Genomic DNA, 24,294 nt, shown 5'->3' with positions numbered 1-24,294 from the left:
TAAAAAAACTTTAAACTATAAAACCTCTAGAAAAAGCAAATATTTCATTAGTTAATCCAATCACGAGATTCTACTGTTTGACAAAAAACAGACAATATGCAAGACCAATAAGTTCTGGTTCTAAGAATGATCAGGAAAATGTGCAGAGGCTGAGCAGGAAAACAGGGATGTGGTGTGCAACCTTGAGTGTCCCTCAGGGTGTTTAAATAGCTACTGTTTGCTCAGGTGGTACCAGGTGAGACTGTCAAAGAACAGAGAGAAGCAGGGCCATACAAGGAGCTGCAGGCCAGCTGCTCGGGTTTGCTCCTCCTTCAGTGCCAAGAAAGCCAACAAGGAAGGAAAAAGGAGACTCGTGAATAAGTGCCCTCTCAGCAGCAAGAAACCTGTACTAGGTGGCCAGGAGGTGAACTGGCTAGTAAAGACCAAGTCACAAAGTCTACCCAGTCCCCCTTCTCCTTCTGAAGGGTTGCAAGAGGCTGCAAAGGAGCAAAAAGAGGTGGGACAGTGAGGCGGGCAGATATGCTAGACCTTCTGTCACTTTGGACTTATTTAATTGGTCACTCCCAAACAGTTCACAGCTAGGTTATGAACTAAGGCCTCCCAGGGGATGTGCAAACCATCCTGGTTATTTTGTCTACTCTGACACCTTCCAGGCTCTGTCAGCTTAGGTGAAAGGCTTGCGGAACACCGTATGCTGGCCCTGATCAGCAAACCTGGGTCTGCTGCCAGGTGTATCTGTCTTTAAAGAGACGGTAAAGGACGACTGCTAATTCGCCTTAACACAGGGCGAGACAGACCAGTAAGGGGGGGGAGGATAGGTAACCTCTTAGTGCCTATTAGGGGAGGGAGCCCCCAGGAAGGAATCCTCTGGGAAGGGGAGCACCCACCAAGGAGAGACCCAGGAGGATTGTTCCAGAGGGAAACCTGCCCCACCAAAAGTAGCTCTCAGGGAAGAAAGCCCCACAAGCCTACACCCACCCAGGAGGAAGAATGCCCACGAGAAGAAGCCTATCAGGGAAGATTCCCCCGACGCTCCCAGAGAAGATGCTCCCTCGGGGAAGAGCCCCTGTGGGAAAGACCCACACACACAAAGGAACGCCCACTCCGGGGGGCCCCTGGTGAAGGAGGATCCCCAAGGACGCCCCACCAAGGAGCCCCAGGCAGGGAAGGGGCCTCTGCTGGGCGGGAGCCCCTCGCAGGGAAGGGGCCTCTGCTGGGCGGGGGCCTCTGCTGGGCGGGAGCCCCTCGCAGGGAAGGGGCCTCTGCTGGGCGGGAGCCCCACGCAGGGAAGGGGCCCCCTGGGGCACGCCGCTGGACCGACGGGGCCCAGCGCACCCACGGCCCTCACCGGGACGAGGTAGCCGCGCCCTGGACATTCAGCCCAAGCATCAGTGTCCTCTATCCGGAGCTCCGCGGCGCAAAGAGCAAAGCTCTGGACGCGGGCTTCCCCGCATCCCTTCTCTTGGCGGCCTGGGGAAAGACGGGACGCGGGATCGGACGCGGAACCGGAGACGAGACCAGGAGGCGAATGACCGCCACCGCCCTCTCCCCGCGCGGGCAACTCCTCCAGGGCCAAAGAGCGAGGCGCGGCCTCTTTAAGAGGGCGGGGCGTGGGCGGTCCTGCCGGCCCCTGCGCGGCGCCGAGCACGCCGGGAGCTGGAGTTCCGCGGTGCCGTCGGTCTCCCTCCTCCTCCTCCCAGTGGACTCGAGGCCTGAGAGCCGCGGGTCGGTGGCGGCCTCCGAAGGAGGAGCGGCAGAACCGTTGGCACAGAGGGGGCGACGCCGTACAAGCCGGAAGCTGGGAGGAGGGAGAACGCCCCAGGGGCAGCCCGACGGCGTGCGCCTGCGCAGAGAGCCGGCGGTCGGCGAGGCGGGATGCGCCTGCGCAGAGGGCCGGCGGGGGCGGGACAGCACGCGCCTGCGCAAAGGGCCGGCTGGGCTGCGGCGCCTGCGAGCATGGTAGGTGTCGGGCGTCGAGCTCCGTCGGCCCGGGCGGAGACCGGCCGGGGGCGAGCGATAGCAGCGGGCCCACAGGGTCCCGAGAGGACGCCGCTGGCCCCGTAGCGCGGGGGACGAAGACGGCCTTGGGCCCAGGTCGCCGAGAAGGCAGGCGGGGGTCGGACTGCGCGGTGGCGGGCTGCGTGACCCGAGACGGGGCGGCTACCTGGGCCGCCGTGTAGGTTGACCCTGAGAAGGGAGGTGCTCCTGAGCTGTCTGCAAGGATGTTCTGCGATGCGTTTGTCACGTCACGCGTGGTGTCCTTGGGGCCGGGCTCCTCACAAGGTCACTCGTAAAGCGTTGAGGGTTTAGCAGGTTAGAGGTTTTATTTGATGTGTCTTTCCCCTGGACTGTCCAGATTTTTATGTCAAGAATTGTGTACATTTTAGCAGAATAAACTAAAAAAACAGAGGAAACTCCCTTCCCCCTGCTTTGATTTCCATGACCTGGTAAGCCTCTGTGAAAGTCATCAGCACTTATGCCTGGGCCTTGGTCCTGCCCGTTTGTGGACCTTGATTAACCTTGCATTGATTTGCATCTGTCTAAATGGAGGCAGCGCTTAGTTTATGAACCTTACTTTCCCTTTTCTACCGGTGGAACCTGGATCTCCTAGTTACTTTTGGATATGAAGTGCATGCAATCCTTCAATGTAACTGTTGGTCATTGTTTTAATTGCTGTTATTTTGTAGAGAAACCGGTGTGGGAAACATCAAATCTTGCAGTTTTGTTGACATGCCCCTTGCTATTCCCTCATGGCTGCTGCTGCTCATGCCAGACTAGCACCTTGGTACCCCTTGAAGTCTAAAGTTGGGTTGTCCCGCATAGAAGGGGCAGTGTTTCTGTCTTCATTTCTGCCTAAGTTACTTCTGTGATTAACGTGGAAAGTTTCAAAACCACGTGGAATGGCCTAGATATATTCACCTGCATCTGCAAAGCATGTTCTCTTCAGTGAATGTAGCACTGTTGTCACGCCGGGGAGGGCTATTCTCAGTGGACATAGCTGTGTGGTCACCCTGGGGAGGGCTCCAAAAGTGATCCTCAGGAGTCTAGCTCAGAGTCAGACATCATCCCCTCTTCCAAATGTCTGTGTTTTCTTTCGAGGATGGGGGATTGAACTCAGGGGCACTTGACCACTGAGCCACATCCCCAGCCTATTTTGTGTTTTATTTAGAGACAGGGTCTCACTGAGTTGCTTCACGCCTCACTTTTGCTGAGGCTGGCTTTGAACTCGAGATCCTCTTGTCTCAGCCTCAGGAGCCGCTGGGATTACAGGCATGCGCCACCAGACCTGACCCATGTTTTCTTGATGTGGAGCCATCAGTGCTGTAATGCTGGTCAAATGACACAGCCACCTGGGGTGTGTGACTCTGCTCATTGGTCTTGGAGGCCTAGCTGTTATGTTGACATTTTTTTGAAGTAGAATTCACATGACATAAAATTAGCTATTTTGAGGTGTGCAGGTCAGTGTTTAGAACATTCAGTATTCTGCCACCACCACCTCTATGAAGTCTCAGAACATTTTCATCACTCCCAGGGAAACCCTGTTCATGAGCAAGCATTGCCAACTCCTCCCTGCCAACCCCTGGCACCCTCTAATCTGCCTTCTGTTTCTATAGATTTGCCTATTCTGAACATTTCCTACATGTCCAAAGACATGTAGCCTTTTGGGTCTGGCTTTTGCTCAGCATATTGCTTTTGAGGTTCACCCATACTGTGACATATGCCATTATTTTATGGCTAAATAACATTCCGTTATATGGATGGACTGAGTTTTGTTTTATGACCAGGATGGTGTTGATTGGCTCTTCCATAATAAAGGAGCTATGGCTGTTGCTCAGGAGGGACTTTTTCTGATTGCATGTGTGTCTTGTCTTAGTTTTTGAAGCAACTCTTGGCCGTGTCCATCCTTGACCATCTTCATAAAAAGATGCTGACTTTATCACTTGTCAGCTGGCTCTCATGACATGTGAGCTCTTCTCTGATTTGACTAGATTGATCTTACTAGAGAATATAACCTTGAATTCTTTGTCTATTCTTTTCAAGAAGTGTTTTGGGAAATAACGTATAGTATATGTATATACGTCCCATGTGTCACTCTAGAATTTAGATCGCGTTCAGCAGTCACAAGCTAGCTGCCTGTTTTTATAAGTGAAATGTCAAGGCCATACCCACTTGTGTATAAACCGTTCCCACTGTCTGCTTCCACCTGCACTGGCAGAACCACAAGAGATTCATATGGCCACAGCCCTATATTTTTAAGAATGATTGGGGACCCAAAGAGCTTTTGTTTATGTGCTTAATGGACATTGATGTTCACTGCATCAGGAATTAAAATAAGTTTTTAAATATGTGAGGATTAATAATTGCAAGCACATTACTTTTTTACATTTCATTTTTGCAGATTTTTAAAAATTTCTTAGTTGTAGATGAACACAATATCTGTATTTTATTTATTTTTATGTGGTGCTGAAGATTGAACCCAGTGCGTCACACATGCTAGGCAAGTGCTCTACCACTGAGCTACAACCACAGCCCCAGCAGATAATTTTAATATCTGGTATCATAGGAAAGAAGTTCTTGAATCTTTTTCATTTAGCCTATTGTGATATCACGGCTCAGGCAGCCTGGAGGCCTCTCCTGCACACTCTTAAGATGAGCGTGAGGTTGTCTAATGACAGCTTTGAATTCTTGGGAAATAGTTTTGACATTGTGAGATCCAGGAAAGGTCTTGGGCCCAAAACCTGTGGAGCAGCTGTGTGTGTCGGGCTGCACTGACTCCTGCTGAGTTGTGCTGGTGTTCTGCTACCAGCACGCTTGGGTTGCCTTAGAAACCTCTGCAGCTTCCTCTGGTGCCTATTCTTGGCATGATGGTGAGGAATCGGGCTGAGCCATTTCCCTCAGGTTCGAGACTAGGATCAGTGATACCACTAGGATCAGTAAGAACCCACTGTGGGTTCTTGCGTTGATTAAAAAGACGTTATCCTGACTGACCTCTTCTCTCTGCTGCGGCACCTGCGTGCGGGGAGCCTGCTTCCTCCCGCACTCAGCTCTGCTGGTGGTACGCAGGGCCTCACGCCAGTCACAGCCTGGCTCTTCTCTTGCTTCTGTTTTTTCATCTCCATCTGTCATCCGTTTGCGTCTTCCTGTAGGTTATAATTTATTCTGTTTCTATAAATTCTCATCTTTATGTGAACGAGATTGAATACAATCCTTGTAAGTAAAGTTTTTCCCCTTGTATTGGGTAAAGCATTTATATAATAAGAAGCATCAGCCCCCTGGGGCTGGGATTGTGGCTCAGCGGTAGAGCACTCGCCTAGCACAGGCGGGACCTGGGTTCAATCCTCAGCACCACATAAAAGTGAGGGAAAAGAAATTGCATTGTGTTGTGTCCATCTACACCAAAAAATAAAAAATATTTAAAAAAAAAAAAAAAAAAGAATCAGCCCTTAGTAGATCGCGGTGATTGCTTTAATTTGCCCAAGTTAGCAGTTGCTCTGCACTGATGTTGCTTTCACCAGGTGACATTAGAGCAGTGAGACCTTCACCCTGTGCCTGCTGTTTCATCATGGACTATAGATAGCGCAGTTCCCTTGCAGCTTGCTGGTTTTGCCTACCCTCCTGCCCTGCCCTGTTTCTGTCTCACACATGCAGACATGTTGTGACCAGTGTCATCACTTTCATTTCGTCACAACAAACTTTTTATGCTGCTGATGTGATAATCATTTTACGTGTGCATGTTTTCATTACTGTGGTTGTTTTTAAACTGGAAAGCTGACTGTTTCAAACTGCTGGCCCCTCCTGTTCAGTAGCACTTGGGCTCAATAGAAGCAAAGCCCCTGCAGATGGACCCTGCCCTGAAGTCAGGTCCTACCTCGTCTTCAGAGGGCTAGACTTGCCGAGAGCCCGTGCTGAGATTTTCAAGCGGGGGACTGTTGTACTTGTGTAAGGGGAACCAGGTAGTGATCAAAGCGTATTTTCTGTAAAAGGCTGATTCTCACAGTTTGTTGAGGACTGGACTTGGCATATCTGTTGCTCTATCGATGCTGTCGTTCCAGTTTTCACTGATGAACAAGACTCTGGTGTCCTGTAACCCTGAAGTGAAGTTGAGTCCAGTTAACAGCAGGCATTAGAAGTAGCGGCCTACACAACCCTAGAGAGGCTTCATTGGCTCTCCTGCTTCTTTTGCATCCCAAGCATAAGCTTAAGTCGACTCAGAAGGACAAGGTCCGCCAGTTTATGGCGCGCACTCAGGCTGGTGAGAGAACTGCCATCTACTGCCTAACGCAAAGTGAGTGGAAGCTAGACGAGGCCACAGCCAGCTTCTTGCAAACCCCAGACGTGTTCCACAGGGAGTCCAGGCGGGACGCTGTGGACCAGAGGAAGCTGGAGCAGCTGTATGGCAGGTACAAAGGTAAGGGATGCCGTGGCAGCAGGGCCAGACCAGAGGCCATCCCTAGCAAGCAGAGGGCGCACTGCTCCTGGGACCTCGGGTGCCAAGGACCGCAGAGCTCCAAGCTGCTGCTCCTCCTCACGTTGAGCTCCAGAACCCCTTTCTCAATAAGGGGGAAAGAGGGGCATTGGAAAGCTGGCCTGGTGTGACCTGCAGCCACAGCGTGTTCTCTGCAGGGAGTGTGCCCCTAGTGGTCGTGGGAAGCAGCCCTGCTCAGTGTCCTGGCCTGGAGTCCGCCTGTGGCCACACCTGATAGCACAGGGGTCTTTGCCAGCATTTATCTAGACTGAAACATCCGTGGCAGAGCACTACTGAAGAGTCAGAGTGTGACCGCCCGCTCCCCACCTGGGGGCGCCCTCGTGCCACGCTGTCGCTGTGGGGGCGCTCTCAGTGAGACAGCTCCACGTGGACATGGGGGATGACTTATTTTAATTGAAGAGCCTAGAATGTGGCTTTGTCTATCAAAGTGCAGCCGTGCCATGAAAGTGAGTGTGCGTGACAGCGTGAACAGACCCACACCCCTGGTGGTCGGGAGAGTTCGTATCAATTAAAGCAGAAACAATTCACTTGACGGACTGCTTTTTTTTCTAGTAGTTTTTGAAGATTAAGTCTTTTTTTTTTAAAAAAAAAAAAAAAAGACTTTCACTTAAGCAAATGTTCGCCCAATAGAAAAATTTTCTTGGTTTTTACTTTCTTATTTGTTATTTTCAAAGATACTGTCTCCTTGCTCCCCCTCTGTTGGGCAAATGGATTGAAAATTGTATTCTTTAAAAAAAAAAAAAAAACTGTTCAGAAACCTACTGTATGGTTAAAAATGAAAAACACCAGATTTGTAATTATCATAGTTCTCAAAAAGTGAAAACTGTTTAGTGTACTTTAAAGTTTTTTAGCTAATTCTGTAAGTCATATCCTTTGCACAATTTTATAATTATTCAAATAGAGCTGTCTTTGAAGAAATACTTCAGTGAAATTTATTTATTAAGCTTCATCCCTTCATCATTACTTGATTCTATTCATGCAGGCTAGTCCTTTTGGATTCTAAATATATAATTCAAATAGGTTACATCCTTTTGAGTTCTAAATATATAATTCAAAGACTGTGTACTAATATAACATCTAATGTATACAAATGAAGGAGAACCTCATGAAGTTGACCAGGATGGCTAGTTTGGTAAGAGTGGGATTTTCTTTGATCTGCAGAGGTGTAATGTCAGCAGATAGAATGGAAATAGAGAATATAGAACCTTTGTCACACTCCCAAAGCTGAGTTTGGTTTCTCTGTGTGAGAAGATACAGTTAGAAGGGTTTCTGGTTTTGTTTATATAATGTATGTTAATTTTTCTTTAGAAACAACATATTTAAAAAATGTGATATCTAGTACTTAAATGACCAGAGTTAAATTACATATGAAGGAGAAGAAAAGTTCAACACATCTGAGCTTTATTTGAACAAAGAAGCTCTAGATTTTTTATTTGTATCTCTGTACCAGTAGAATCCACACACACGTTATGATGATATATGATAACATACATGATCCTTCTGAAATTAAAGGGCTCAGTATAGTGAGGTCTTGCTGGGCTGTATCAGTGTACTTTACTGTTTTGATTTTCTCATAGACAGATGCTAAATTTCTTAATTTTATTTCTAAAGCAGAAGTAGGGGGGCCTGAATTTCCATGCTGTTAAGTGTAGATGCATAAGCCAAATTTTTTTTTATTTGATTTTTTTTTAATACTGAGGATTTAGGGACTGGGGTTGTGGCTCAGCAGTAGAGTGCTCACCCAGCACGTGTAAGGCACTGACTGGGTTCAATCCTCAGCACCACATTAAAAAATAAATAAAATAAAGGTATAGTGTCCAACTACAACTAAAAAATTGAAAAAAATACTGAGGATTTAACCCAGAGTACTTTACCACTGAGCTACATCCCCAGCCCTTTTTATTTTTTATTTCGTGACAGGTTTGGCTAAGTTGCTGAGGCTGGTCTCAAACTTGGAATCCTCCTGCCTCAGCTCCCAAGGTGCTACAGGTGTGTGCCACAGTGTCTCCAAATCTAAATGATTTTGGAAAGTAATTGTTTAGTAGCATTAGAATTAGCAAATGAAATGCCTTAAAGAGAAAAAATTTGATCAATCATTCTTTTTTACTTTGGTGGAGTTGTGATAAAAATTCCAAGCATTCAAAACCCTTTATCACTGCAATATTTTTTGTAGCAGTTTGTCTTCAAGGAAACTAAAATTCTGTTAACTTGAATTTTTATCTTACTTTAGGGAAATTGAATTGCTTTGCAGTGCAAGGGATGAAACAGAGCCTTGTACACACTAGACAGCTTCTCTACCTTGGGTCTACATCCCAGTCTTTTTTTTTTTTTTCCTTCTTCTTTTTTTGTGGTGGTGATGCTCCTGCTCAAACCAGGGCCTTCTGCACGTTAGGCCAGCACTCTACTCCTGAGCAACCACTCCTTAAACTTACTCCTGAATGATAAAACCCAGAAATCAAACGAGGATGCAGCTCAGCAGCACAGAGCTTGCCTTGTGTGTCCGAGGTACTGGATTCAATCCCATAGCACTGTTAGAAGCAAGCAAATCTAGATTTTAAAGATAGACTGGTTTCTGGGTGAGTCGTTACTTGTTGCCCACTGTTTCTTTCATAGGTAGTAGAAAGCTAGTCCATTGGTGTGTGTCTGAGGTTTACTTGCCAGAGTTATGCAACCAGGTGGTGTGACCCTAACCCCATTGACTTTAACTACAGACCCGCAAGATGGAGACAGAATCGGGATTGATGGGATTCAGCAATTCTGTGACGATCTGAGGCTGGACCCCACCAGCATCAGTGTTCTGGTCATAGCATGGAAGTTCAGGGCTGCCACTCAGTGCGAATTCAGCAGGAAGGAGTTCATGGACGGCATGACCGAGCTGGGGTAGGTAAACCATTCTTAGTTTAAGCTTCTGTAGAAGGGAACATACTTTCCGCGTTAGTAATTTTCAACTTATAAATTATAATTTTAGACTGGGCACAGTGGCACATGCCTATAACCCCAGCAGCTTGGGAGGCTGAGGCAGGAGGACTGTAAGTTCAAAGCCAGCCTCACTAACTCAGCAAGGCCCTAAGCAACTTAAAATAAAAATAAAAAGGACTGGAGATGTGGCTCAGTGGTTAAGCGCCCCTGGGTTGAATCCCTGGTGGGATGGGGGGACTTCTATTTATATATATCAGTGCATTTTCTTTACATATTCTATAAATATCTTATACAACTACACAAGCCTTTTGAATTCCAGTTTCAAGTTTTATTTATTATTTTTATTCACATTACCCCTTTAATAACTCATTTTCTTTTTTATTCCCTTCCAAATTTAAATTGACAGTCAATAGTAGAGTTTTTTCCCAACCAATCTATTTCACGCTATTATATGTTATATAATGTATTACACTTATTATATTAAATACATAATTCTTATTTGTAAAAGTCTCACTTTGCTTTTTGCTTGTTATATTTCTCAAGTAAAAGTCCTTGCCCGTGTTTCCACCAAACTGACGCTTTGCGTTGATATGGCCGTCTGTTTGGCCAGTGAACTCCACAAGCCTTTCCTCCTAATGAAGCTCACCCCGTTCTTGGTAATTGTGCAAAACCAACAAAGAGCTCCCTCTGACAGTGGTTCTGCAGCGGGTTTCTTTGTACTCCTGGCCCTTTGGAACTCTGAGTGATCCATCCCTGTTTTCGGGTACAATGCTAGACAAAGAAACACTGAATCAAATGTGTTCTTAGAGAAGTCAGAAAGCACGAGCCATATAGGAAGATGCTGAGGAACTGGCCTCATGCAAGTTAACTGCTACTTGTACAAAGATACTAGTAAAAATTAAAAAGGGCGTTAGGCACAAGGCTGAATGGTAGCACTTTCCAGCACATACAAGGCCCTGAGTTCTGTCCGCAGCACTGCAAAAGAAGAAAATAAACGCATGGGAGAAGATATTGACTACTAATTATGCACAAATAGTAGGAGAGTAAATAAATATAATTTCTAAATAACAAAATTATTTAAAACAAAAAAAATTTAGAAATTCCGTTGAATCAACTGACACATGTTGTTAATTATAGACACAACTAAAACGCAGGGCATGGTACAGTAGGGAAGGTCAGCAGTTGATGTGTCGTGCAGACATTCAAACTGTGTCACTGTTGATGTTAAAATAAGGCAGCTCTGAAGATGAAGAAGGACATTTCATAATGATGAAAGGTTCATTTCACTAGGAAAGCAAAAGCCTTCATGTTTTGCTTTCAATAAAGCAAAAATAAACAACTACAAAGAGGAAGATACAAAGTGAGGAATTCCCACACACATCCTAGTAACTGATGAATTGAACCAGTGAAAAATCAGTAAAGAAACAAAAGACTGGACAACACAGCGTCCTAGGGAGCATGTTTAGAGCAGTGCCTGTGATGCTGATGAGTGCTCCCTACGTTTTCCAGGAAATAGAATATTCATAAAAATCCAGCATAAGCATAAAGTTAAGACAAATTGTAGAGAATTAAGATGATACAGAGGTACGTGTTCTCACTGTAGGCAGCTAAACTAGGGTTACTAAGAAGATGACTGGGTTGAAATATGTGCAAATATTGCACACTTCTAATAACCCTTGGTTTGAAAAATAAGTTACAGTAGAAATTAGAAAATAATTGATGAAGAAAATATTGCCACAAAAGCTTGTGGGCCAGGCATGCTGGCGCACACCTGCAATCCCAGTGGCTCAGGAGGCTCAGGCGGGAAGATCTCGAGTTCAAAGCCAGCCTCAGCAAAAGTGAGGCGCTAAACAACTCAGAGAGACCCTGTCACTAAATAAAATACAAATAGGGCTGGGGGTGTGGCTCAGTGGTCGAGTGCCCCTAAGTTCAATCCCTGACACCCCACCCCCCAAAAAAAAACACACTTGTGGGATTCAGCTTCCTAAATGTATGTTTGAGAAAGAAGAATGGCTGACAATCATTATGCAAAAGTGTCCATGTTAGGTAGTAGAAAAAGAAGACTAGGGTGTGACTCAGTGGTAGAGCTTGCCTGGCACGCTCAAGGCCCTGGGTTCCGCCTCCAGGGTCAACAAAAGTAGAAGAGCAGGAAGTTAAACTCAAAAGGATGTAGAATAAAGCATTAATTTTTTAAAATAAGCAGAAGTAGAAAAAGTAATTTAAAAGTTGAGAGGTCTGGGTATGTAGCTCAGTGATAGTGCACTTGCCTAGCATTAGCAAAGCCCTGGGTTCTACCCCCAGTACCAAAAAAAGAAAAGAGTAAAAAAAAGTTATGGGTATAAAAGGTGTGTGAAACCAGAAGCATGTTATTTGAAAAGACTTTTTAGAAACTGTAAATAACAATGACCAATACAAAATGAAAAGGGGCACCACTGTGGATCCTATAGACATCAAGAAATAGATTTATTATGAACAATTTCATACCGATAAATTTAACAGTATATGCAAAATAGATTCTTTTTAAAAGTACAATGTGGGGCTGGGGTTGTGGCTCAGTGGTGGAGCGCTTGCCCAGCATGTGTGAGGCACTGGGTTCAAATCTCAGCACTGCATATAAATAAATAAAATAATAAAGAACAATGTGATCAGTTTCTTCCAGACAGAATAATGGAAGCAGTCTCTGGTTTGTTTTGAGGCCAACACAACCTGAAAAACAAAATCTAAGAAGGAAGTTCTGATAACAGGGAATTATAGCCAGGTTCATGCACAAGACCCAGGAGGTTTATAAGAGGAACATAAGATGCAGAAATCCTAAATCCAGCCCTAAGACAAATCAGCAGCCAGAAAGGTAGGGTGATGCATCATGGCAAGGCTTGCTGTCCCCCAGGAGTGGGAGACTTGTGACATAGCCATTAGCAACAGAAGGAAAGAAAAGGTGACCTCAGTGCATAAGATGTCCTGTGGAGCTGAACGTCCACTCGTGATTGGACTGACTTTGACCAAAAGAAACAGATGAATGCATCAGTAAATCTTAGGACAGACAGTGTACTTACTGCATCATAAGCCGCTGCTCCCCTGAGACAGGGACAGACACAGGATAAATGTAAAGATGGGGGCTGGGACTGCAGCTTAGTGGTGGAGTGCCTGCCTGGCACATGTGAGGCACTGGGTTCAATCCTCAGCACCACATAAAAATAAAATAAAGGTACGTGTCCACCTACAACTTAAAAAATATATATATTAAAAAAGAAATCTAAGGATGTGTGAGACCAAATACTACGAAACAAGTGAATTTTTAAAATGTATGTTATTTTCAGTATCATCAAAAAAATACGAAATACTGCCAGGCATTAGTGGTACACCCCTGTATGTCCTGGGAGAATTGGTTGGTTTAAGGAAAAAAGTTAATCTTGAGTAAGTATTATATCTATTATATGAAAGTGGGTTTTAAGATTGTAGATCTCAGTGCTAAAGGCAAATGCAGAAAGTTCTAGAAAATGTAGAAGATCATCTGGGCTGTGCATATAACCCCGTGGTAGAGCCCCTGCTCTAGTGTGAGGCCCAGTTCAGTTGAATGCCCAGCACAAGTCACAGTTGTGACTAGGAAGTTTTAAAACATGTCACCCCTACCAAAGGGAAAAAAATCACTATAAAGGAAAAGACTGATAGAGTATCCACACTAAAAATAAGAATCTAGGACCAGGCCCAGTGGACAAGCTGTAATCCCAGCGACTTGGGAAACTTGAGGCAGGAGAATCACAAGTTCAAGCCACTTAGTGAGACCTTGTCTCAAAATAAAAAGTAAAGGGCTGGGATGTGGCTCAGTGGTAAAGCACTCTTGAGTTCAATCCCCAGTACCAAAAAACCAAAAAATTATATGTATGTACACACACACACACACGTGTTATGTATCTGGAAAAATCATATATGTGTACACACACGCACATGTATTTTGTGTATCTTGTAGTGTGAGCCATAGGAAAAGCAAGCAGGCATTCTGGGAGAGTTCTTTTAAAACAGCTGACACACACCTGTGTCTCAGGAATTCCTACAAATAGTGAAGAATCTCTTTTAGAATAAGCAGTTTGAATCAGTGCTTCACCAGAGAGGGTCCCACGTGGCCAGTGGAAGCACAGGAAGCCGCTCTTGTTCCTGGGGAGGTACAGGCAAAGCCTCAGTGAGATAGAACCCAACAGGTGGCCTGGTAGAGAAAGGCACAGGTGCAGAGTGGGAGTGGACCCTGCTCTGGTGTCATTCTGACCTCCGGAGAGGTGCGCAGCCCCTGTGGGCCCGTCCCCTCTCGGCATGTGCCAACCTGAGCACACCTGTGCTGGAACTCTTGGCACAACCGAAAGGGAAGCAGCTGCAGGCTCAGCACCAGCACTGCGTGACCGAGTTCTGCATGGCAAGAGGAAATCGGCAGTGGCTCACACGCTGTAAGAACAGACCTCGCAGGCTCACGGTGACCCCAGGCTCCTGTGCAGCACGTGCTGCTGAGGTGGTGGAAGTGGTGGAGGGAGACCGAGGGCCAGGGACCAGGGCTGAGGGCCAGGGCATCCTGCTGCAGGTGGTGCTGGTGCTCCAAGGCTCTCTCCAGTTTCTTCCACTCTGCTGCACGGGAGTAAGGGGTACGTGAAGCACCCTTCTGTTCCTTGCTGTGCAGCTGATATAAGAAAGAGTCTTTTAATTTTTTTTATTTACTTATTTTTTTAATATTTTTTAGTTATAGTACCTTTATTTCACCTATTTATTTTTATGTGGTGCTGAGGATCGAGCCCCGGGTCTTGCACATGCGAGGCGAGCACTCTACCGCTGAGCCACAACCCCAGACCAAGAGTCTGTTATTTTTACTGAGGTTTTTACCCCCCACTTTTGAGGTACTGGAATCCAAACTCAGGGCCTCATATTTGCTTGCAAGTACTTATGAGATGCATCCCAGCCCAGATCAGTTAATATTTTTAAAGATACTTTACTTTTTGGAGGAAAATTCAACACAACATGGTATGTTTAATTCTGGAACAGTTTTTAGAGTACCTAGCTATTTGAAGGGCACCTGCTGCACTCAATATTGAAGGAAGGAATGAGGCTCATTCATGGTGGCTGCTTAGAGGCAGCAGTAGCCCAGCTGGCAGGGTGGCCCATCTTGTGTTCGTGGGCACGGGGACTTTGCACCTTGCCTCTGCCACCCTTGGGGCCTTGACCTCAGCACGTGGTCAGAGGTGTAGGGATAGACTGCTTCGCCCCAGCGTGGCTGAGAGGCCAGGTGTCTCACCACGGAGTCCTCAGTGGGTGCCCTGGGTCTGTGCAGGTGTGCACCATCAGCACAGTACAGCCCAGCGCACGCAAGTTCTCGGGGAGAGACGCCGTGCACCCAGCCCCACCCACACTAGTCATAGAGCCGGGGCCAGCTGCTGTGGGATGGTCTTCTGCCACAGGTGACAGGCCGTCTCTCGTCACAGGTGTGACAGCACCGAGAAGCTCAGAACCCTTCTGCCCAGCCTAGAGCAAGAGCTGCAGGACCCCGTGAAGTTCAAGGACCTCTACCAGTTTACCTTCACCTTTGCTAAGAACCCTGGGCAAAAGGGCCTCGGTGAGTAGGAGCCCCAGGGGCGCCCTGTGAGCGCCTGGTCTGCGGGGGAGGACTGGCTGTGTCAGCGGGGTCTCGGTGCAGCCAGCCATGCTGCTACCGTCCTGCTCTGCTTCTCTCACCTCGTTCATCCCGCACCTGAAACCCTCAGCCAACAGTGTCTCCATCTTATCTTCTCCCTTTAACTGTCTAAATCCTGAGGTATCGACTGAGTTACAGGTATTTCACGTCCTCTCCTTGAGAGTGGCCAGGTGAGGCTCACCGGGCAGTTCTGGGGAGCTGAGCTGACCTGCTCGGAGCCGGTTCTGTGCATGGAAGTGCACCTCCTTTCACAGTCGTGTGGCTGCTTGTGTTTTGTAGGCAGTGCATCCGGATGTTTTCAACTTAAATTTTCAGTTTGAGCTGGGCGTAGTAGCACACACCTGGAATCCCAGCAGTTTGGGAGGCTGAGGCAGGAGGATCACAAGTTCAAAGGCAGCCTCAGCAGCCATGTCTCAAAAATAAATAAAAAGGGCTGAAGGTGTGGCCCAGTGTTAAGCACTCCAGGTTCAATCCTAATACCAGAACAAACAAAAAAAAATTGTTTTAGTTTGAGAATTTGATTTATTTGTTTTGTTTTGCACCTAAGCATAGTTATTTCTGCCTTACCTCTTTCTAAAAATCTATCTATGCTGATAGATTGGTTGCCTCATGCATGTAATAGACCTTGTTTAGTTAATTTCAAATCTCACATGTTTGTTGGTGGAGTGATATGTGGTCTTTTAAATAAGGATAAACAGGCTTATTAGAAAGTGTAGTTTGAGGAAAAACTCCTGTAAATAAAAGCAATATCATAAGATGACTAAAATTACATAAGAAACTGGAAAGTGGCTTAAAACTCCCAGAGGTAGAAAAGTGCCACCAACATTTGGTTTTCCATCCTGATTTCCCGCAAGCCTGTGCAGGGAGGATGCTGGCAGTCCTGCCTGTTTCCCTGCTGCGGCCGTCTCCTGAAACCCAGCTGCAGACCCAGAGGCAGCTCTCCTGGACCTGTGGCCAGGATGGCCTTCCTCTTCTGCTGTGTTTCCCAGTATTAGCTGCCTGCTTTTAATGTTGGGGTGCTGGGTCTTAAGTTTCCTGTCTGGGCTCTTTTCTTCAAAATTTATTGCAGATGTCACCTGTGGGTTTGGGTTCCTGATGGTACCTCCTCACATCTAGATTTATTGGAGATGTCACCTGTGGGTTTGGTTTTGCTATCTGGCTGCTGTTGCTGTTTCTGTGAGGATTCAGAGAAGTTTAAGAGCACAGTTCGGTGGTATGAAATGCATACACAGGGTTGGGCAGCCATTCCAGGTCTGCCTTCAAAATCCTTTGATCTTCCCATTATTTTTTCTCAAACAGAGCGTTTAGATAATGCTTTGCTTTGAGCAGTTTATTTCCTAGAGATTTGTCCACTTTGATTTTCAAAATGACCATTAGTTTATCAGCCAGCACACAGCCCATGGTCCCATCAACTTGGGAGGCTTAGCAAGAGGATCACAAGTTCAAGGCCAGCCTCAGCAAGTTAGCAAGGCCCTGTCTCAAAAATAAAAAAGGCTGGGGCTACAGCTCCATGGTAGAACACCTCTGAATTCAGTTCCCAGTACCAAAAAAAAAAAAAAGATGCAAGCAGCAGTCTGATCCAAGTTTTTAAATAACGTCTGTTCTTTAGAATTAAATGGTTGTCAGGGAAGAACACCTTGAATTTTTAATGAATGATCAAAAAGTATTTTTCTGTTCTCTTCAGAATCTTCAGTATAATACTAGGATAATTAAACTTGTTAGCAATAAATAATTTACGTTTTGAATTCTAGGAGATTGCATCTATTCAGTGTTGAAGTGAAAAGTACTGACAGGGTTAGCACTCCATTTCCTTCCATGTATAGGGGTTGTGCTTTGAGGGTGTCTGTCTTTTGGCACCAGGTTAACTTCAGATGTAGAGCAGTAGAAGAACTTTCTTCTAGGCCCTGCAGGGTCCCCTGCCGCAGCCTCAGCACTGGGAGCTTCCAGGGGCAGAGTCTCACTCTTGCTGCAAATCCACTCCTAGGCCTGTACCTCTGCAGACCAGACCACCTGGAAATTTCATGGCTTCTGGTGATCATCATTTTTTGCAGCACCTGATCTTTAAGGTCAGGGGTTCAGGCAGGACTTGGCAGGGCAACCCTTCTGTTCCCCCAGGTCAACAGAGCTCGGGGTCATCTCAGCTGGTGGCTGGGCTGCTGGAAGCACCCAGGAACCCTACTGGATCTGGCTTTCTTTCCAGGAGTCTCCCCAGCCTTCTTAACAGCTCAGGGGCTGCAGGAGGGAGGGGCTGCACAGGCACATGATCTCCTTGCAACACTGCCACCTTCCATAAGGTGGTAAGTCGCAGCCTAAAGCAATTCCCTAATTTGAAGTTGGGTAATTCAAGCCAGGGATATAGCTCAGTGGTAGAGTGCTTGCCTGGTGTGCATAAGGCCCTGGGTTTAGTCCTAATGCTGCAACAATAAAAAAAAAAATTAAGTTAAAAAATGTATTTTTTCCTCTGTGAATGTTTCAGCGATGTTCACCTTAGGGCAAGGAATGTCCTGAAGCAGTGTGAGATCTGTGCCTCTGTTCAGCCTCGCAAGCCACAGAAGAGACCCACCAATGAGATAAGACAAACTCATAGTTCCTTTACTAGAACAAAGGACTGTCTTTTTATTTCCTTAGACTAAACATGATCAGTTTGCCTTTTCCAAAGTGCATTGTTGTACATTTGCCTTATAAAGAGTCACACAACCTAAAGAGATGGCACACGTTTCCCACACCTCCTAGCAGAGGTATGGGCAGCAGTGGGCAGTGGCATCCGAGAGCTTTGTCCAGCTCTCCCCTCAAGTCTGGGTGTACATCGTTATGTTTCCCATGCTGGGCTCCAACTCCTGGGGTCCAGTGACCATCCTACCTGGTCTCCCAAACTCTGGGGCTGCAGGCGCCCACCAACACACCTCACTGCTGTGTTGTTCCTGTGTGTGATTACTGAACCCCTGTACTTAGTTGGTGGTCAGCCTGTGGTGAGTAGAGTGGTTAGACTCACTGCTGTGGTGCCAGGGACCTAACCCGGTCCTCCAGCATGCCAGGGGATTGAGCTACAATGGAGCTACATCCTCAGTGTAGCCCAGGGCTTCACATTGGATAGAGCTAGAATCAGTTGGCTTTGAGAATCTTGCTTTTTGGGGAAGGTATCATGATTATAAACTAATTTTTATGTCTGGCCCAAGATCCTTTTTGGACAGTGGGTCATCTTCATTATGTAGCCCTCGACTGAGCATTGCAAGCTGAATTCTGCTGTAACATCAGGAGATGAGACGTCTTAGAGGTTTTGGGGGAAAACTGCTGCCATGGAGATCTAGCACCAGAGCACCTCCCACCCCAGCGCAGCCTCGCTTCTACCACTCTGACTTTTGTTGTTTTCTTTTGAAAATAGCCAAATCCATTGGTATAGTGTGACATTTTTACACAAATAATATTAGATATTGAAAATACGCACATTTACTTTTTAGTCATGTGTTTTGCACACATCCAAAACAGATACTTCATATGGAAGGACCAAAATGAGCCCAGGAATAACTAGATGATATATATATATATATATAGAAATACATATATGCCATAAAACTCTGTCTTCTTCCTCCCCAGGTTCAGCTCCATTTCCCAATGGGAGAGCTTGTCAGCATTAAGATGAGTCGAACATAGACCTCACTTAGGGTTCTTCCTAAGTGGTGAGGATGTAGGCTTATGAGCAGGACGAGATAATCATCTTAGCATTGCCCTGCGAGTCCCCTAGGTAAGGCTCAGACAGCTCCTTCACGTGCCCGGCACTCGGAACTTTCTGTCTGTCTGTCTTTCTGTTGAGACTCGTTGCTGGAGACCTGAGCACACAGGCTTAAGACACTGGCTGCAGCTGGGTATCCGCCTCCGCCTGGTGCTACTGGTCAGCCCTGGAGAGCTCAAGTCACAGAGTTCCAGCTTGATAGCTTCGGTCAAGTGGGACTAAGCCAGACTTAGAAAAAAATCTTTTGAAAAGTATTTAGTTTTGCATTTAAACTAATTTTTAGCTTAATATATCAGTCTTCTTTCACATGACCTGACACACATGCGAGCAGCAATAGGAAGTTATTTCAACATAACTCATCCTTATATTGCTTACCAGAGGGAAGCTGTATTCCGATGAAAGGTGGTCCATTTTAAGAAATAGACTTCTTCACCCCTTACATACTTACTATGGCAAGCATATAAGAAGTGATTTTTTAAAAAAAATTTTTTGTTGTAGATGGACACAATACCTTTATGTTATTTATTTTATTTTCATGTGGTGCTGAGGATCAAATCCATTGCCTCATACATGCAAGACAAGTGCTCTGCCACTGAGCCACAATCCTAACCCATAAGAAGTGATTTTAAAATTCCCATTCAACAGAGAATCCACGAGTACAGGAAAACTATAGCTTGGAGATGCTGTGTGCTGTAGCCCTGAAGCACAGCCTTCATTTCTTCAGCTGCATCTAAAGTGGCACCCCTAGCATGAGTCTGCATCGAAGGCGAGGATCGACCTCTGCCTTTCCAGGAGAGCTTTGACTTTGACTGACAAGCAGCCAGAGTTTTACTCATCCTTCTATGGTGAAGACCTTTTCCCCACATGTGCTGATCACCTTGACCAAGAGTGCGGGATCAGAATGGCTGGAGTGCCTGGCTAATGTGCTTGCAGCCAGTGATCCCGAGCATTAAGACTGCCTTGGTTGGCAGCAAGAGGGGCCAGGCTGTGGAGACTGGGGTCCCTTCTTTCTGGATAAGGTGTTTCCAGCTGTTTCAAAAAATAAATGATATTCATTAACAGTTACCAGATCAAGTCAGGACTATCAAAGGACTGGTGTCTATGAAATGGAAGTCTCCCAAACTGACTAATTATGGTACAGATTACTTGCATTTCCAAATATCAGTACGATTCCTTTTTTCAAGAAATTTCCTCAGATTCAGAAAATTAAAATATAAAATTTCCTCAGATTCAGAAAATTAAAATATATGTCATTTTCAGGAACATTTGTATTCCTGAATTGAGTGAGATTAGGTCTCATGTGACTCTTGGATAAAATTGCCAAATTTTAACAATCAAGTGAGTATCATTTCTTATGCAGTAGAAAAAGAGATAGGAATTTATTAACTACTATTTCTCTTTTTTGCCAGATTTAGAAATGGCTGTTGCATATTGGAAATTAGTGTTATCGGGAAGGTTTAAATTTTTAGATCTTTGGAACACATTTCTGCTGGTAAGTGCTGGGTTTCCTGCTGGGTGTGCCAGTCTACGGGGAGGCCGTCAGCTTTGAGGCTGAGTGTGATGATAATCACCTGACACCTTCCACCTGGAGGTCCTAGGTGGACAGGTCCTGCTTGGAGGGGCTCTGGTGTCAGGAGAGGTGCTGCTCCACCCTGCCGAGGCCAGGAGAGACCCCGCAAGATGGGTTCTAGAAGAGTGCGGTGCACCTCTGCAGACCTGGATCCACCATCTCCTCCAAGGACCCCATGCCAAAAAAAAAACTCGGTTAATCCTGAGAAACTTCAAATCCTTGAGGAAAGGGCTGGGCCAAACTCACTGCCGGTTGGCAGGGGCTCCAGAGCTGTGTACCAGGTCCCAGTGTCCAGAGGTTGCAGCCACCGTGTGTCTGTTCTGGGGAGGTTTTAAAATATGTTCTGCAGTGCTCAGGAGGGCAAGGAGCCTTATTGGGCCTGTTAGGAGCAAGCAAGGCTGGGCAGGGGACAGGCACTGTGTCCTGCTGGGCCATAGTGTGCAGCCATGGGGAATTAGACAGTGTGCCACCACCCCCACACCCAAGCCCCCGACCTTACCACAGAGCCACAGAACAAAGTGAGGAGTCAACACAGCAGAGCCAGCGCAGCGCGGCCAGCGCAGAGCCGCAGGGCAGCCGAGAGCCGCAGGGCAGCCGAGAGCCGCAGGGCTGGCGTGCTGCCCCGGCTGGATGGAGAAGGACAAGTAGTAGGGAACTGCCGTAGTTGAGTCATGGTTCGTGGCACCTGCTCAGCTCCTGAGCTGCTCATGGCCGTGGGCATGTGTGTGGCAGAACGGCAGTGCCACCCTCAGGGGAATGAGCACCTCTGAAGAAGGCAGAAGAAATAGTTGGCGAGAGAGGCAGGGCGGCCCTGCTGTGGGCACAGGTGTCACCTTTGCCCTCAGGGCTTTGATGTTTCTGAAATACGGACTGACATATACTTTCAGAGAGTCAGCCCGTCCCCCGCGTGAGCTAGCAAATTCAGAGAAAAATAAACACGTAGAGATCAATAGGAATATGATTCGCTTGTTGTCCCACAGAGTCTCTGAGTTGGTGGGGAAGGAGGTCAGGAGATTAAAATGCTGCTCTTCAGTTTGACCGCACAGGAATTTATGATTTTAGTATTTAAAACGTTTGCTTCTGCTTTAGGCCAGTCTATACTGGAACACAGGCTCGGGGGGACTCTCTGTGCTTAAGCACGGTACCACTGCTGCCTCTCCTTGGGACAGACATGACTGTGCTTTTTGCCTGTCAGATAAGCAGGATCTTTCATCGATGGAGGACCCTTGGCCACTAAGAGATCTGAGGGTTGAGCTCTGGACCTTAATCTGCTGGGTTTTTTCCCTCTTGTGTATTAGGAACATCACAAAAGATCAATTCCACGGGACACTTGGAACCTTCTGCTAGATTTTGGAAACATGATTGCAGATGATATGTCTAACTACGATGAAGAAGGTACTAGACACTGTAGGACTTCAGAGGGAAGGGCAGCACTGGTCAGACAGGCAGTCCTTCCCCAGCTGAGGGCAGAGAGTGCCCCTTCCTGTTGGTTTCTGAGGGTCCCACAGAGTGCTTGCTGTTGCCGTTGACAGGGAGACCTCTGGTGGCCTATGTGGCTGTGTGCATGTAGATACCCCCATGCCTAGGCCTATTCCGGGGGTCTGGGTTCCTCCTGGGCCTAGGCATGCCACTCTGGGGGGGGCCAGTCCCAGGCAGAGGCCTCCCCTCCAGGATCTGCCTCTGTGCTCACTGGGCTGGCAGTGTTCTCTGTGGGCACAGCTCCTCTCTGTCCTTAGCACGAGTACGGTGTCTAGCTCACGTAGGCCCCCAGCAGTGACTGCACAAGCTCAGCTCTGGGAGGTCTCCGTCTATGCAGATGGCCGACCGCTCGGACAGCACTTGGAGCGGGGGCTGTAGAGGCTGCTGGGACACCCTGGCTGGGTGGGGCGTGGCCTTTGTGAGGAACCTGGCTGGGAAGCCAGCAGGGAGGCAGGACCACTGCTGGGCAGAGTGCCCACGACTGCAGGAACAGCTGCTCCTTCCTGCAGAGCACAGATGGGTCCGTCTTTCTGTCCCAAATCGGCTGGTCCCAGCTGTCTGGAGGCCAACCAAGGAAGCACCCAGTCAGTGAGCAGTGTACTGCCCACAGCCCATGTCCCACCATGGCTCACTGACCCTGGCCTGCTGGCAAAAGAATTAGGTGGTTTCAGCCAATTATTTGGTGAAACAGGAGCTTTGTGAACTGCAGATCATTTGGATTCTTGAAATAGGATTTTGCAGAAAGTCACTTTGAGTGTAGCAGTGGCGCTAATGGTGACTTCTAAAGACTTGTGTCTGCTTCTCTCCAGGAGCGTGGCCTGTCCTCATCGATGACTTTGTGGAGTATGCACGGCCAGTGCTCACGGGTGGAAAACACAGCTGAAGGTGGAGCAGGTCCGGAGCCAGCCCACATCCTGCAGGGCACACCGGGTGGTGCTGTGTGCTTCGCTGCCAGTCTCAGCCACTGTCCTTGCCATCGCAAAGCTGGAATGCATCCTCCTGCTCAGAGCCACAATGTCTGGGGCAGGCTCCGTGGGGCTGCTCCCCCAGAGGACAGCTGCCGCAGGGGTCGGCACGCTTGCTGTAGCTGCTGCTTTGGGGGATTGCTGTCTGATGCAGGTTCACGGTGAACACCAGCAGTTACCACTCGCACCCCGTCACATTGTGACCACAGTACAGAGCCCTGTCTGTCCTGGGAGGATGTGGATATGTCGAGTCAGGCGGCCAGTGCCAGGATGCAGCTCACCCAGGGACCCAGCGCTGTTCCTCCTGGGCTTGTGCTGTCTCTCTGGTTTGGATATTTGTTCTCTCAGGATGTTTATCTGAGACCCATTTTATATTTAAGGCCCCGTTGCAGTCTGCAGTGGTGGCGTGTGTTGGCGTGACTGCAGCAATCAGACTGTTGTCTTTCTGACAATGCTATTTCAACTTCCTGAGAAGTTCCGTACTTTTAATATTTTTTATTTAAAAAGACATTTTTCCTTTTTGAGTGGTGAATTACAAATTTAAAATCAAATGCTCTTGTCCCTTTCACCTGTCTGCAGTCCCACAATGCCCAGGGTCTGGCCCTCTTACAGCCATCCTCACGTGGACGCAAAGCCCACTCCTGGACCCTCATCTCTTTTGCAAGCTACAGCCTGAGTTTACGCCCAGAGCCACTGGTGCGCGAGGTGCAGAGGCCCGGGGGCCACTCTCCTGCTGTTGAGCTTCGAGCAGCACCGTGCTGACCTGAGCACGCACTACAAGACCTTGTCCACAGTGTGCCTTGCTGCCCTCCTGCAGCATGCCGTGGAGAGGCGGGCCGGGCTCTCTGGGCCATCTCCATGTCCTGTGCACAGGGTGCCCCTGGAACCTGCTCTGTGCTTAGCTTCTGTGTGGACCTGCCACAGCCTTAGGGAGCAGCCCCTCGCAGCCTGAGGACCATGTGCCCTGCAGTGTGGGCAACTACCAGTGCTGCAGAGTGGAAGCCTTGCAGAGGGCAGCAGGGACGGAGGCCTGAGGGCGAGGCTGGTCTGTTCAGGGCGGGCCATGTGACCTTTCTCAGGCTCTCTTGCCCTGTCTGAAAGAGGAAACAGCCATCTCTAAGTCTAACTCAGCATTTCTTCAATAAAATAAACTCTGGCTGTAATAAAAACCCAAGAAGCAGTACAGCACCCCCCTAGACTGCCTGGACTCTTGTTCTGTTTGGAGAAGTTTGTAGAATTCAGTGACTAAGTGAGGGAGGCCTGCAGTCCTTCTGTGTGTAAGTTTGAAGTTCTGTGGGACTGTCAGTAGATACTGAAGTGAAGTTGGTCAGACTTCAAAGACCTGTGTTCTGCTGCTTCCATTAGTCAACCTTTGAGTCCTGCATGCTGCAAAGATGCTAAGAACTTCAAAATACCGCAATAAAGTGTTTTCCCCAGACTGTGTCGTTCTGATCTTCTTGGTTGTGTAGATACTTG

General features: G+C 47.4%; 2 protein-coding genes across 10 annotated transcripts in view; one reads left to right on the top strand and one right to left on the bottom strand.

Moving 5' to 3' along the window:
* Positions 1–1,741, bottom strand: part of Tmco3 (transmembrane and coiled-coil domains 3) — a 36,873-nt gene extending 35,132 nt beyond the window's left edge. For both annotated transcript variants that reach the window (XM_071611670.1, XM_071611671.1), the window contains exon 1: positions 1,349–1,741. In XM_071611670.1, the coding sequence (XP_071467771.1) occupies positions 1,349–1,376 (28 nt within the window). In that variant the 5' untranslated portion in view covers positions 1,377–1,741. The remainder of the gene's footprint in view (positions 1–1,348) is intronic.
* Dcun1d2 (defective in cullin neddylation 1 domain containing 2) lies at positions 1,665–24,256 on the top strand. Of its 8 annotated transcripts, none has more exons than XM_071611674.1 (8): positions 1,824–1,959; positions 6,193–6,409; positions 8,408–8,467; positions 9,199–9,367; positions 14,866–14,996; positions 20,214–20,296; positions 21,673–21,769; positions 22,663–24,256. In XM_071611674.1, exons 1-8 carry the CDS (start codon positions 1,876–1,878, stop codon positions 22,734–22,736), a joined length of 915 nt encoding a protein of 304 aa, XP_071467775.1. In that variant the 5' UTR covers positions 1,824–1,875; the 3' UTR covers positions 22,737–24,256. The 8 variants fall into 8 exon arrangements, with proteins under 8 accessions (XP_071467781.1, XP_071467775.1, XP_071467774.1 ...); XM_071611673.1 differs by having other exon boundaries at positions 8,408–8,476; XM_071611676.1 differs by having other exon boundaries at positions 1,896–1,959; positions 6,054–6,409; positions 8,408–8,476.
* The last annotated feature ends 38 nt before the right edge of the window (positions 24,257–24,294 follow it).

This window comes from Marmota flaviventris, chromosome 4 (genome assembly GCF_047511675.1).
Source record: "Marmota flaviventris isolate mMarFla1 chromosome 4, mMarFla1.hap1, whole genome shotgun sequence".
NCBI lineage: Eukaryota > Metazoa > Chordata > Mammalia > Rodentia > Sciuridae > Marmota > Marmota flaviventris.
The sequence above is the reverse complement of the archived record's forward strand: the minus strand, read 5'-3'. Positions and strand labels throughout refer to the sequence as shown.